Source organism: Xenopus laevis, chromosome 2S (genome assembly GCF_017654675.1).
Source record: "Xenopus laevis strain J_2021 chromosome 2S, Xenopus_laevis_v10.1, whole genome shotgun sequence".
Taxonomy (NCBI): domain Eukaryota; kingdom Metazoa; phylum Chordata; class Amphibia; order Anura; family Pipidae; genus Xenopus; species Xenopus laevis.
The window spans coordinates 23,375,632-23,390,691 of record NC_054374.1 but is presented as its reverse complement, the minus strand read 5'-3'; the positions used below and the strand labels follow the sequence as shown (position 1 = coordinate 23,390,691).

General features: G+C 37.7%; 1 protein-coding gene across 1 annotated transcript in view; it reads right to left on the bottom strand.

Annotated features, from left to right (window-relative positions):
- Positions 1-913: 913 nt before the first annotated feature.
- abcg1.S (ATP binding cassette subfamily G member 1 S homeolog) overlaps positions 914-15,060 on the bottom strand; it is a 43,451-nt gene continuing 29,304 nt past the window's right edge. Inside the window, exons 5-15 of the mRNA XM_018248534.2 lie at positions 14,769-14,819; positions 13,232-13,377; positions 10,761-10,884; positions 10,331-10,445; positions 9,307-9,452; positions 9,103-9,204; positions 7,510-7,678; positions 5,815-5,915; positions 4,797-4,955; positions 3,855-3,973; positions 914-2,883 (exon numbers count right to left, since the gene is read on the bottom strand). Of these exons, the coding sequence (XP_018104023.2) occupies positions 2,655-2,883; positions 3,855-3,973; positions 4,797-4,955; positions 5,815-5,915; positions 7,510-7,678; positions 9,103-9,204; positions 9,307-9,452; positions 10,331-10,445; positions 10,761-10,884; positions 13,232-13,377; positions 14,769-14,819 (1,461 nt within the window). The 3' untranslated portion in view covers positions 914-2,654. The remainder of the gene's footprint in view (positions 2,884-3,854; positions 3,974-4,796; positions 4,956-5,814; positions 5,916-7,509; positions 7,679-9,102; positions 9,205-9,306; positions 9,453-10,330; positions 10,446-10,760; positions 10,885-13,231; positions 13,378-14,768; positions 14,820-15,060) is intronic.

The following is a 15,060-nucleotide window of genomic DNA, read 5'->3' as shown; positions in this document are numbered from 1 at the left end:
ATAAATACAAACACATCTGTAACAACAAACAAGTTAGAGACTTAAGGGTACTATGATTTACAGAATAAGGCCTTCCAAAACTTCATTTAATTTGGAGTCAAGTCCTAGCACATGGGAAAATGCAAACAGCAATTATAAGGGGGTCAGGATTCATAACTAACTAACAGCTTTGTATTAAAAAAACAAAACTAATTGCATACATTCACCCAGATGTTTTACAGAAGATCCAAGAGAGGGGAGTCACATGAACTGTACTGATAGAATGGAGAAAGGATGCCAAATGAGAAATGGTGGCAAAGAATTTGTTTTCAGTAGAAATGTATGTGTGAGCATAAAACCTTGACAAATGCTGATGCATTTGCAACAACAAAATAGATACTCTAGGGCAGTGATCCTCTACCAATGTCTCAAGAGCAACATGTTGCTCACCAACCCCTTGGATGTTGTTTCCAGTGGCCTCAAAGCAGGTGCCTATTTTTCAATTCCAGGCTTGGAGACATGTTTTGGATAAATAAAAACCAGGTGTACTGCCAAATAGAGCCTCCACTTAGGGACTACCAAATAGCCAATCACCACCCTTATTTGATACCCCAGGGATTTTTTTCATGTTTGCGCTTCTTTTACATTTCAATGTGGCTCACTGGTAAACAAGTTTGAACTCCGAATCTTGTGAAAAGTGGTTTATTGTGCCAACAAACTAGGCAACTGGTGCGGTGCAGTTTTCTGCTGATAGGAGCACTGGCCCGGGGTTTCAGGTAAGTAAATACATTAACTTGGGGATGTCCAACATTTGGCACCTCCAAGGCCTCCTTCTCCTTTAAGTAAATATGTTTCCAGCCTGTTATATACTTTCATACAGGTGCCATTTCTAAACAATATTTTAAAGTGCATTTTTCTAATGAAATAAAGTCTACATTGGTTAACATTCACGCATGTGGATGAGGTAGTTAAGGGCAATGGTTTGCTCACTTTAGAAGGGTACAGACCAACCAAACAATCAAGTTGCTTGGGAACAATGCGTTTCTTGGGGCTGTGGGGATTCATTAGGTTTGGGATATCCAAAGAAAGATCTCAGAAACCTGCTAGCCCTACAATTTAATTTAAACAGGTTCAATAATTCTTTGGCACTGGCATGTCATTGCACATTCTGCTACATTATGCTGCCAGTATATGTTTATAAAGGATCACTGGGAAGCAAATATAGTGCAGGGAAATATTTGGCCCATATAGCACTGGTAATGTACTGTTAGTCCAAGTTAATTAAGAAAACTTATTATGGGAAGTTAAGCACCGCACCAGTAATAGAAATAATGACATACATACATCATCATAGTGACATTATCTCCTAATGTGACATCAACAACGGAATTTGGTGCTCTAACCAGTGATGGGCGAATTTCTCCTGTTTTGCTTTGCCGAAAAATTTGCGAATTTACCAAAACATTTGGCAAAAAAATGCATTGAAGTCAATGGGTGTCAAAATAATTTTGACGCTCTTCAAAATTAAAGCCTACTAAATTTTTCTATGCGCGCCTATTTTGTCCAAATGCATTAAAGTCAATCGGTGTCTGAATAATTTGATGTGTGACAAATTTTTTACGCGCCACTATTCTGACGCACGCCATTTTTTTCCGATGATGTGGATTTTTCGTTGGCGGCGTAACGCAGAAATTTGTCATGAATTCGCACCTGCCTAATTTATTCGCACATCACAAGCTCTAACCACCATTATAATCACCATCATTTGAGATGAAAAAAGACATTATAAGCATTTGTTGTAGTGCAATGCAAGCAAATAACTGAATTAAAGGTACTTATAGTCGCCATGTTAAAATATTTTAAGGATTTAAGTTTAAGGTTTAGATTTTCAGATCCAGTTCAAAAATATAAGTCTAGTCAATCAGTTTACCTTTAATCTGAGGCTCACAATGACATTGATTGATTTCACTTGAATTGTATTAACTGAAAATTGGTTCCACTCCAGTAGCCAAGGTATTTTATGTCAAGTCTCAGCCACCAGTTGACATTGCTTTGCTGGTTAAACCAAGAAATGTATCCTCTTCTATCTCTCATTTATTTTGAATTAGAGGCCAACTCTCTTAAGTAGAACTCTAAAAAATCAAAAACTAATATGGATGGTTTATTCAAGGTGCATTCTGTTGCATCACAACTACCACTGTATGGCAACAGCCATTGGCTCAATCCATCTTGAGTACTACAATTCCAGAGAAAATGAAAATAATACTTGAAGGATTCCCAAGCAGAGCTTCATCAGTTACAATTATCTATAGCTGCTGTGCAGCAGTCATTCCTATGAGAAATAATTTAACTAATGACATTTCAAAGACAAGGTCACATTTTAAGATTCCCCTCCTCGGGGCAATACTGTAGGTTCATTGTACAATTCTCTTCTATTCCTTCCTAGGTAAATCTAGAAAGACTTGTAACCCAAGTAGTAAACCCAAGTAGTGTCCCAGTGGGATTTGCTATAAAGCAACTAACCCAACACAGTTCCAGAAAGTCAGGCATTGATAGTGTCTGTACAGCAGGGCAATGACCTGCCTAATACAGTAAGACAATAATTAGGTCCATTGCAATCATCCCATTGACATTTAACAGACAAGATTGGTTGACCTTTCTTGCTTGTCTCATCTTTACCTCTCTGCCCGGACTTTGTATTTGAGGATGAAATAAGCAATGAGGCGAAGGGTGACAAAGAATATTCCAAGGATAATAAAGTCCAGGTACAGTTTGGCATTCTCCACATCCAGTTCCTTCAGAATGGCTTCTGCCTTTTGGAAATGACAGGTTTCATCTTTTTCGCAGTGCAAATCTTCTCTGTCAAGACCATAAATGGACAAGATGACACCCTCAAATCCATATCTGTAAAGAGTAAGACGCAAATTACTTTGTAATAAAGTTCATCTGTGTCAGGAGCACTCCCTGTAATACTGTGGTGTGTAACATCATTATGCTTGGCACTGAATTCAAATGCCAAATATAGGTCCTTCTTGCTAAGAGTTACTGAGTGTTCCAAATTGTTATTTTGACTTGATCTGTCAGTATCTGACCTCCTGCTATGACTTTTACTTTGTTACTTGCTGCCTGCCCAGATCTTGTTACCTGGATACAACTATGAACTCTCTAAACCCCTTGGATACCACAAATTTAACTTCTTTGCATATGGCTTCCTTCTTGGTCCCATCTCCAACCTACTAGAGCCTTTTAGGCCCTGACAATCTGTATCCATCAATCTACAGTACCTACCTAACTGTATGTCTATCCACATGTATACCACATGTATATACATGTACATCTATCTGTCTATCTATATATCTATACAGCTTCTAGGATTACATGAACTAGTGGAGTTTTTAGAATATCAATGATATTTAAGTAGGTTCTATCTGAGCAGGCCACATATTGGCATTTAAATACAAGAAGATACCAGAAGATGGCAAAATAATGGAAGCCCAGAGTTTTTATTCTTTGAGCAAACAGGGCTGCAAATTAGTTGCAAGCTGTTTCTTGATGTCCATGTTTTGCTTCCACAAATTCTGAATATAAACGTTAAATGAACTTATAAATACTGTAACGTTTTATTAAAGAGGTGAAATTTTTAACCGTTATTTAGTCTATTCTTGACTATAAGTGAGTCAGACTCCTAAAAAGAACCAGCAAATCAACTTGCACATTGCACACTTAAACCTTATATCATATAAAGTAAATATATTATACCTGGTCGTAATAAATTAATGATGCTCCCCCTGTTGTTCACAAACCAAGCTGCTTGACCAAACAGCTGATATAATGTTACACGTTACATATAGTATAATCTATGCACAGCACCATACCTGACATAGGACATGTAGGACATCCACTGAAGGTAACTTGGAATGGTATCAAAGCTAACAAAGAAACCGGAAAACAAAAGAACTGGAATGGCAGTAACAGGACCCACGAAAGTTGCCACCTGCAAAATAAATGAATCAGCTTTCTAACTGAATGTCATGGTGGTTATTTAAGTTCAACTTTAACCAGTCCTTCAACTGCAGTACCTCAAACAGACAGTGGGACCATGCTCTATCACTTTCTGTACAGTGTTACGAGTATGTAGTATAAAATCCAATGTATACTATAAATTGTATAACTATAAACATGTACCTCCTACTGTAAATTCTAAGCATATTAAAAGCCATTGCGGGGTTCTGTGACCATATAAAAAGCACAAGGCTGCAGGCTGAGTTATAAAGGGAACTCTGAGTTTCACTCATGTATTATAAGGGATAATGTACCCCCTACTGTAAATGATAAGGATATTAGAAGTCACTGAGGGGTTGTTCTGTAACCATATAAAGACACAAGGCTGCAGGCTGAGTTATACAGGGAACTATGAGTATTACTCATGTATTATAAGTGATAATGTACCCCCTACTGTAAATTATAAGGATATTAGAAGTCACTGAGGGGTTCTGTGACCATATAAAGGCACAAGGCTGCAGGCTGAGTTATACAGGGAACGCCGAGTATCACTCATGTATTATAAGGGATAATGTACCCCCTACTGTAAATGATAAGGATATTAGAAGTCACTGAGGGGTTCTGTGACCATATAAAGGCACAAGGCTGCAGGCTGAGTTATACAGGGAATTTTGAGTATCACTCATGTGTAATAATGGATAATGTACCCCCTACTGTAAATGATAAGGATATTAGAAGTCACTGAAGAGTTATGGGACTTTATAAAAGCACAACCCGAAAAAAACAACCTTAAGAAAATGTTATGTAGGCAATACCTGCAGTGATGTGGAGGCTGCTCCAATGAGGAGTCCTAGAGACTGAGCAACAAGGGATGTCATTGTTCCCAAAGCAGCAAACAGGATGAATCTTAGTGCATCTGATGGCTGGGAGGTCATCCAGTACACAATGCTGCAGTAAGCCACTGGAAACATGATCTATACATAGAGAATTCCATAGAGGTCACTCATTCTAATAATTATCTTTGGTATTAATAATAAGAATTTTAACCTATTTTGCTGTTTTTGACTTCTAAAAACTTACTTCATTATGGGAAAGTATATATATATATATATATATATATATATATATATATATATATATATATATATATATATATATATATATATATATATATATATAATACTGTGCTATGCTACAGAATAGGCTGTAGCGCTGCAAATAAATTACAATAATTAGTTTAATAATTAATCTAACTGGCAGAAAACCCTCATTATTTCATGGGTGGGAGCACTGGCCAGACTGGAAGAAGATGGGGCACATATTCCTAGTGATGCAATTTGCCAATATAAAAATTGGGTCAGACCTGATAATATCAAATCAACTGGCCTTGAACTGATAAACTGGATATCCCAGAAATGAGCCCACATATTCTAAGCTCAACTGCTGCTCACAAGCAAAGAATATAGAATATTGGAATGTGAAGCTAAAAGGGTCATGTAGAATGACTGTGGGAAGAAGTTGAAGAGTGCACCGCTTATTACTCATTTAGTAAGTAGGTCTTCCCTGTCTGGCTGAAAACTGCATCATGCACTGGAAAAACCCCCATTGCAGCCTGCTTCATCTACCACCCCTGACTGATGTGCCTCCCCACTCGCCCCTCATTTCTAAACTCCAAAACAGAATTCAGAGACCTGTGTCACTTATCAAGGGCAATATAAATGACTATATGCCCCCATGAGCATTGTACCCTTCATTCCATTGAGTAAGCCTTAAACTTTATGTAAGACAAAATGACTGTTAAATCCTGTTGTGTAGGTTTTATTTTTTTTTTACCTGGAAAGGTATATCAGCCATTGTTTTGGCTAAGTAATAGGCCTTCAGGCTGTACCAGTAATTCAGATGTTCTCTGAGGAATACTCCCATTTCAAGAGGAACTGTTGATTGAATTGAATAGAAATGTTGTATAACCAAAAGTTATCCCAATAATAAAACAACAACAGTAGAGCAATTCTTATGTAATTTATTATATTTAGTATATGCAAACCTGTGGACTCATATCCTGTCTCTTCTTTCCTACAGCAAATCACATGTGTTTATTGTCTTGATTATCATTAGATTATCATTAAAGGATAAGTAAACCATGAAAATAAGTGAATGTAAAACTGAGGAGGGTGCTATTCTAAACACTTTTGTAATTTACATTCATTGTTTATTTTGTTTTTATTCCAAGATATTAAGGAACACAAGTACTGTAAATATGAATACATTTTGTTACAACAGTGCCACCTGCTGGTCAGTTTCCCACTAGTCTGACCACCAAGTAGTCAAGGAAGTTGTCAGGAGAAAGAAAGAGGCTCAGATGTTCTTCTGCTTAGGGAAGGTTTGAGAAAAGGTTTTTATTTTTTTCCTAAGCATAAGAACATCAGAGCAGCCTCTTTCTTTCTCCTGACAATTTCCTTGACTACTTGGTGGTCAGACTGGTGGGAAACTGACCAGCAGGTGACGCTTTTTGTAACAAAATTCATTCATATTAACAGTACATGTATCCCTTAATATCATGGAATTAAAAACTAAATAAATAATGAACGTACATTGCAAAATTTCTTAGAATAGCACCCTCATCAATTTTACATTTGCTTTTATTTTAAACGTTTACTTATCCTTTAATACTAAAACTGAATCTGTTAGAATTACTACTAAACAAATAACACTAACATGACATTTATATATTGACATTAAGGGGGTTATTTATCAAAATCCAAATTTTAAGTTTAAAGTCTGCCCAAACTAGAATCCACAATTTGACTTTATTTATTATTTTAAAAGCATGAATGAATCTGTTCAGGGAAACCAACGATTTATTCCGAGTTTTTTCCTAAAAATTATTTTTTTCAGGATTTTTCGCAAAAAAGACAGAATTTTTAAATTGGTGGCCAAAAAGCCCACAATAATCGGATCCAAATAGGATAGGGACCTCTCTCATTGGCTTATATACAACCTCAGCAGGTCTGACTTTTTGCAGCCTCTGGGTTTAATAAATTCTGAAAAATCCAAGGTTTTTTTCTAATTTTTCGAGTTTTTGGTATTCGGACTTTGATAAATAACCCCCCTATACTGTGTTCCCCTACCAGCTGAGTGCTTTACCCAAACTAAGGTGTATTAGGCAAAAAAGGAAGCAATAAAAATTATTGTTTCTTGGAGCATAAATTCAGCCTAAAGACATCACTACTATGCTTTGGTATATACACCAATAAGGTGCAGAAGTTTCGTTGAGGCATTATATAGACAAGACAAAGGTATCCAGTGAGCCAGGGGCCCTTTTCTGTTATTGGCTTCAGTATAAGGGTCCCTTGAGAGAATTTACACTGTCATATCAGTCAGTTAATATTATATACTATTGGGGAAATAAAGACTTGTTAAGTAATAGCCATAATGCAAGTATTTTCTTGCTTATCAACCACAACCGCTAACACGTACTTCACTTACTTTCTGGGAGGACAGAAAATAGAAAATACAATGTTTACTTACAAGTCAATACAGTTGGCATTAGAGCAGCGAACATCAAGAAGAGCATGGAAAAGAAGAGGAAGCCGGAATTGCTCAAGACTTTCTTGGCCTCATTGCCAATACCTAAGTACAGTAAGCCTATCAGGATCCCAATTCCTATGTGTGAGGCTACTCGCATATGGGTCAGCACCTAAAAGTGAGAACAAACCATGACTGAAAAAAATGCACTGGATCGGATCAACAAGTCGGTTCCGTGATCACAACAAACCCTGTACCAAAGAAATATTTACATTCAAACATATGACCAACAACTCCTGTTTGCTTGCTATGGTTTTAGAACTGATGCCCCCTACCCCCTTTATACGATTTATTCCCTTTATTTATTCATTTAGGCTAATCCATTGCAGTGCACAAGTGGGGGTGAGTAATCCCAACCCAAATCTGAAAAACTACACACCCATCATCATCCTTATGCGGCACAAAACATTTCTTATTTACTGTAAACTTATTGTATCGGGGTCTAACTAGAATGGGTAAACACGGCACAATATTTTTTCTGCCCCTTCACAATTTACAACAAGCCCCAAGGAAGAGTTGAATGAAGACTGAAATAGTTGAAACAGATATGAAGAACATATATTGTGTATCACAAGCAAATGCTGCATATCAGCCTTGGCTTTAATGGGTCTTCTACTTTCCCCAGATCACATGGTCTTTATTTTGGCCAACTCAGAACTTTCTGGCTTAATTTATATTCTAGCCAGTGGGAAGGCAGTTCGAGGAGATTAGTCGCCCCGAAGAAAAGTCGATTTGTTGCCGGGCGACTAATCTCGCCGAATCTTCACGTGTGTGTCTCTGCCCTAAAATCCAAATTTTTTTGTGAAAATATTTTTTAATTTTTCAGAATTTATCAAACCCAGAAAGTGTTAAAAATCAGAATAAAAAAGTACTCCAACTGAGACCTGCCGAGTTCATGTAGAAGTCAATGGGAAAAGTCCTGAAGATATCCTAATCTGCATTGGGTTTCTTCCAATAATCCGAAGATTTAGTGGTTTTCGGGCAAACATGCAAAAAAATTGTTTTTGGGTGTCAAATTGGAAAAATTTGTACAATTTCGAATTTTTTTCCCTTTTTTTTTTGCTGTTTTTTTTTTTCAACACAGGAAATCTTTGGAAAAATATATTGATACATAATGGGAAAAAAACCTGTGAGGATTTGGCCTGAGTAGATTTCAGAAAAATTAGATATTTTCGGATTTTGATAAATAACCCCCTAGAAGTCATATCCAGGCAAATATATACTTGTTTTCAGCCATTACTACTACTGAGATGCACAAGGTCCAAACCCCCCCCAAAAATAAAAAAATTACAACGGAAAAAACAAATCGTAAAAATTGTATTAAACATTTTATGAATGGCCTTTGGCCATTTATATTCATGTTCAGATTTCCAGTATAGATGTTTTATTTCCATTTTTATGAATCCTGCACGGCTACTGATTTTGAAAGAATTTCAGAAACTTCCTGACACTAGTCTCTCTCTCTAAGTCAAATTAAGAAATAGTTGAGTTGCTCCCTATACATAGCTGTACCGACTGAGTCATGGAACCACGTACCGAATCTCTCATGATATTGATGAAGGATCTCTTAAACAGGATGCAGAATTGAGTGAGGCAACTGGCCGAAAAACTGTGGCAACCTTCTGTCGGTGAGGAGTCCTGTGTAAGAAATGTCGAGTTTAACTCAAGAGGCAAAGTTAATATTACAACAAGAATAATAATAATGGCTGACAAGGAAAATCAATGCACTATTGATATCACCTCATCAGGCTTGTGCCACATGAAGGGGCTCAGCTCATTCTCCCCACAATACTCTCTCTTTGGTTCTGCATCACACAGGTTGTCCTGCACAGCTCGAACCAGGCGAGGGTTCTGGTCTCCATATTCACCTGAGGCCACTTCCATAACTAAACCAGAAGAAAGCCATTACTAAATACTAGAGTATTTCTTTATTTTATGTGTTAAATGAAAAGAATGTGTTATATAATTTATCCACCAGAGGGTGAGCTCAGCTAAACAAAAAAAAAACGCAGAGGAAAAACCCGTACAATCCATTTTAGCTTTAAATTAACTTTTTGTATAATGTTGACATGCATTTTTAGAGGCAATTTTAAATCGGCCTTCGTTGGTTAATTTTTTAAAAATGTATTTTTTCTAATAAATTATCTTTTTTTCAGCTTTCCAGTTTGGAATTTCAGATCTATCCGGTTGCTAGCATCCATTTTAACTGAGAAAACTAAAAAAAAAAAAAAGCTTCACAGATCAATAGATTTTTTTGTTCCTCTGGGGAGTGAATGACTTGAATGATTTGATGCATGAAAGGGGCAGAAGAAGTGTTAATGTAAAGTTGAACTACCCCTTTAAACACTATTCTCTACAAGATGGCAATGGTTTACAGGTTCCAAAAATATAAAGGCAGGTTAATTGGCTCCTGATAAAATTGACATGAGTCAATGTGATAGGGACCTCAGATTGTGAGCTCCACTGGGGTAGTGACTGATGTGAATGATGACCAATCTCTGTAAAGCAGTGCCAAGTTCCTATGAAAACCACTGCGTATGTCTCTCTACGTATGGATTATGTCCTGAGTTTAATTACATAGATTTGAACCCTCTCATTATCACTAAGCCGTTGGTTTAATTACAACTTAGTGGTAAAAACTTGCCAACTACTTTCTATGCACAAAGACATGTTTTTTTCTGCACATTTACACTTATTCCTTTACAATTAAGTGAAAACTAATCATAGGAGAGGGAGACAGCCATTGGTCGTGTAAGTTACTTACTGAAGTCTGCAGGGTTGTGATACATGGGGCAGTTTAATCCCAAAACCCTTAAGTACGGAACAAGGTTTGACACTTTCCCACGATAGATGCATTGTCCTTGGCTTAATACGTACAGCTGCAAAATCAGAGTGAAAGAATAAGGTTAGGACATGTAATAATAGCTGCCTGATGGTGCCCATTCCATATCATTAGCATGAATAACAAGAATGGGAAAAGGTTAGATTTATTTTTACTTCTATGCTTGAAGAGGCAGTAAGGCTTAGTGCTGAATGCAAGAATACCCATGACAGAAGGATAAAATGCCTTTATTGAGCTATAAAATTAAGTTTTCCTCCAAACTGGTAGGAGTTAAGCTTGTGAGGTCTCCTGCAACCAGTTGGGTCATCTTATCAGCATGTAACATCAGCAGAGAGCTGGAAGGACTACTCACCTGATCAAACAGCTCAAACAGTTTGGCACTGGGCTGATGGATGGTGCAAATAATATTCCTGCCTCCCTGAGCCAATGACTTCATCAATGAGACAACCTGGAAACAGGATGAGCTGTCCAAACCACTGTAAGAAAAACCCATTGGGAGTTAGACAAGAATCAGGGATCATTGTGGGGAATTTAGTGGCTATTACAATATTTAAAGGAGAAGGAAAGGTTAAAACTAAGTAAGCCTTATCAGAAAGGTCCATCTAAATATACCAGTAAACCCCCAAAGTAATGCTGCTCTGAGTCCTCTGTCAAAGGAAACACTGCATTTCTTTCCTTCTATTGTGTACTCAGGGGCTTCTGTATCAGACTTCCTGCCTTCAGTTTAAACCTCATTGCCCTGGGCAAGAGCATGCTCAGTTTGCTCCTCTTCCCCCGTCCCCCTCCCTTCTCTACTGTAATCTGAGCCCAGAGCAGGGAGAGACTCAGGCAGGAAGTGATGTCACACCATGTTAATACTGCAGCTCCTATCCTAAACAAACAGAGAGTTTCTAGAGCTTTTTACTCAGGTATGGTAAAACATTCTACAGAATAAATATAGCATTCTAACTTGCACTATTGCGGCTAATCTATTGGCAATAAAATGCCTCCGTAGCTTTACTTCTCCTTTAATGGCCTTAAGGCTCTTTTATGAACATAAGTGGGAGTGGTAAGAAATTGAATGGATGCAAAATTGATTAGTTGTTGACAATGCTGCGCCAATGGATGGAACTCTCAAACTACCACTAGGTAGTTCCTAGGACTGATGCCAAGGAAATCAGATGAGTCACTGGAGAGATTTCATCCTAACTCTGAAACAACCAGCATGATATTGACTTAATTTCTACTCAAACAGGCGCATTGTAGGCAATCCGTAACAGGCTTGGGGGTAAAATACTGCATTGTGGGTAAAAATATTGTGATTTGAGCCTAGAAAATTGTTCATACTCATTATAGTGTGTTCATAAATTAGACCTCTTGTGTTTTAATCAGCCCCAGCACAAGCAGATCAAGTGATGTGTGGCTGGTGAGTAAACCCAACAGGAACAGGCCCATAGACACATTAGGAAGAATGTTTAGACAAACTAGGTACAGGTGGAACCTGTATTTTAGCCCAGTCATTTGTTGGCATTAAGCCAACCTGAACCACTGTCACACCAGTCAGAACACAATGCACTTGCATCTGGCTTCCCACCTGTGTCTATCATTTCTTCATAGCCACTTAGCCTTAATGAAGGCCACTATATTCTTAAACTTGGGAGCAACGTCAGCCTTCTATTTTCAGCAACTCAAGTAAAAAATAGGTTACCTGAGGGGTCAGTGGTGTTTAGACTTATGAGATGTAAATATCTGGTGCTGAACAACTATCTGCGTATTTGATGGCAATACACTCAGATATGTGTAAGTATGTAGGACAGATTGATTGCAGGCTTGTAGCAATCAAGGCCACATTGATGGCAGAAGCTCTATAAAAGTTTATACCAGTGTGAGGAAATTAAAGTGATATTACCAAATGTCTGGGGGATCGTTTCTGTCTGTATAAGAAGCAAAGCTAAAGATCTGCCTGAATGCTCCTCCATTCAACTGCTATTTTTGGGGTCAGTAACTCAACATCTTAATAATATAAACCACTTAAAGGAAAGGGCATGCAGGCTATCTAGTAGGAATTAATAAGCAATTAATCCGTATCTCGTGTTCCACTGTGCCTCCTAATGAACCACACTCTTCCTTTTAATTGCCGATACGAGACTGCTTTTTGGTTATTGAACACAACACATTTAATGCCTAATTAGCTATCTTTATTTTTATTGGGACAAAGGCACTGGATACAAATTATGTAAACATTGGCGATATTGAGACAATTACATTTTCATCATAATCAGTAGGTTACTGCCTTGAGTATTATCTAAACCTGAACATTGGACCTAATTAGCTATCTTTATTTTTATTGGGACAAAGGGACTGGATACAAATTATGTAAACATTGGCGATATTGAGACAATTTAATTTTCATCATAATCAGTAGGTTACTGCCTTGAGTATTATCTAAACCTGAACATTGGACCTGATTACAATATTTTACTCTTTTACCCAAAGATATGTTCATTAAAGAGTTTTATTTAGGGCACAGGGAGGCTGAGCCAATTTCCATAGCCAGCAGACATATACCAAAACACTAAAGCCAGGAAGGTTCTCTACCACCTGCTTTATGAGAGCTAAACAGATGCACTGCCCATGAGGAAAGGCATGGGGGGTTGTACATCAACTGGACAACCACCCCAGGAGTTGTGGAATAGGAAGGCCATGCCAGGAGAACCTCAGAAGCAAAGCACATGGCTGTATCTTATTTTGCATGGAGATACTGGTCATGTGTCATAAATAATGTTTGGCCATTTACAGTGAACCAGACTGTATTAGGTGATTTTGGCATCAATGCAAATGTACCTGGTTGGTTCATCAAAGAACATCACTGGTGGATTATTCACTAATTCCAATGCAATTGCCAAGCGTTTTCTCTGCCCCCCAGAAAGGTTTCCAGTCCTAGTATCTGCACATGACAACAGGCCCAGAGCAGTCAGGATCTCCTTTACCTGTGGTCCAAAATTATAATTAAAATGAACATAATGCTGAGGCATATTGTATATATAGATGCATGCAGTAATGGGTGTTATATCTACAGTCCTCCAGGGATATAAGATTCTCACCCACAATGAGTAAATCTTTCTTGGATTTGAATAAATACTTACTCAAATTGAGCCTGGGCCCAAAGTTCCCCCTGGGCCTAACCTGAACTATTCAGATTCATTCAGGATATTAACCAGACAGCTTTATTTGAGAGATACATTAATACAGAGTATTAAATAGTAGGTCATACCCCCGGTCACCCTGAAAGCTTGTGAGGACGTGGTTTAGCATAAACTAGTCATCCTTGGTTTAGCATAATTGTGCCTCTCTGTCCATCTTTAGTAAAACCACTTGGTACAATAGTCAAATAAGTACATCTGCTGTGCTAGCACAGTGTCCAGAATGATATCATTTATATATATTAAATCTAAAACTCTGATATCTATAATGTGATCATGTGGATTTATGGGAATGTGCTCCAGGTCTATTATTTAAAAAAACATGGTGAACCAGGATGAGCCAAGGATTAAGTATATTTATTAAACACATATGACTGGTCTTGAAGTGTTCCTGTCCTGATTGTAGGGTCATTTGGGTGTGATTACCCATGGTAATTAATGGTATTCCTTTTTCCATAGCTGAAGGATGGGGCTTAAGTATCTACACCATACATTATTGGTGAGTTTGCTTGTAACTTGCTACAAGCAGGCCATAGCAATATATCAGTTAGTGCTTTCTTTGGACCTTGTTTGTACTGGGCTTTCTAGGATCCACTACAGAACCTTACATCGACTATGACAATCATTAGATTAAAAGACTAGTGATATACTGTATATGTTATAAAGGCTAAGAGCAGAGATCCTGCCTAAGTACAAGATACTCTCGTACTTAGACAGGATTTCAGACAGGCCAGAACTACCGGAACCAAAATGTTTGCTTTAAATTGCTAGATTGGTTGGAAACCTTGTGTATTTTAATACATTAAAATTATATCTCTCAGTAGTGAGAACTTTGGGCTGTGCCTCCATATCTCAAAGGCAGCAATGGGTTGTACGAGCCTTTGCAAGTCCTTTTAGTGGTGGGTTTTTCATGTTTGAAGGTGTCACCAATGCACCAGGTGTCACCAATTCAGCCTCTATTGTAAACAACTTGACACTGAGGCCTTGTAGTAGAAATGTGAGTGTGAAGCATAGGCATAGATGAGGAAATACAAGTTTCTGACTCCAAGTTCCAACTATAACCCAGTTGAAAAAAATGCTGTTATCATCAGAAATTCTAAAACTAGAAGGAACATGGTTACTCTCCTCCCAACAGAATAAAATTCTCAAGTGTATCAGCCTTGGCAGACGGTACTTACCATTTCCTTCCTGCCTTCGTCCTTTTCTTGAAGCTTTAAGTGGGCAGAAACCTAGAGACATGAACGTCAATATCATGTTAATTCATTTTATTCTTGCCATGCATGCACAGCATCAACCAGCACTATGAAATAACACACAGATATTAGAAAATATGATCATTTCTCCCCAATGCTTCTAAGTAATGAAGAGTAAAGTGTTTAGAATGATATACCCACCCCCAGTGTTTCTGGGCAATATAATTAATCAACAGAGGAACTCAAATATTATTTTCTTGCTTCTACTAACCAGCTT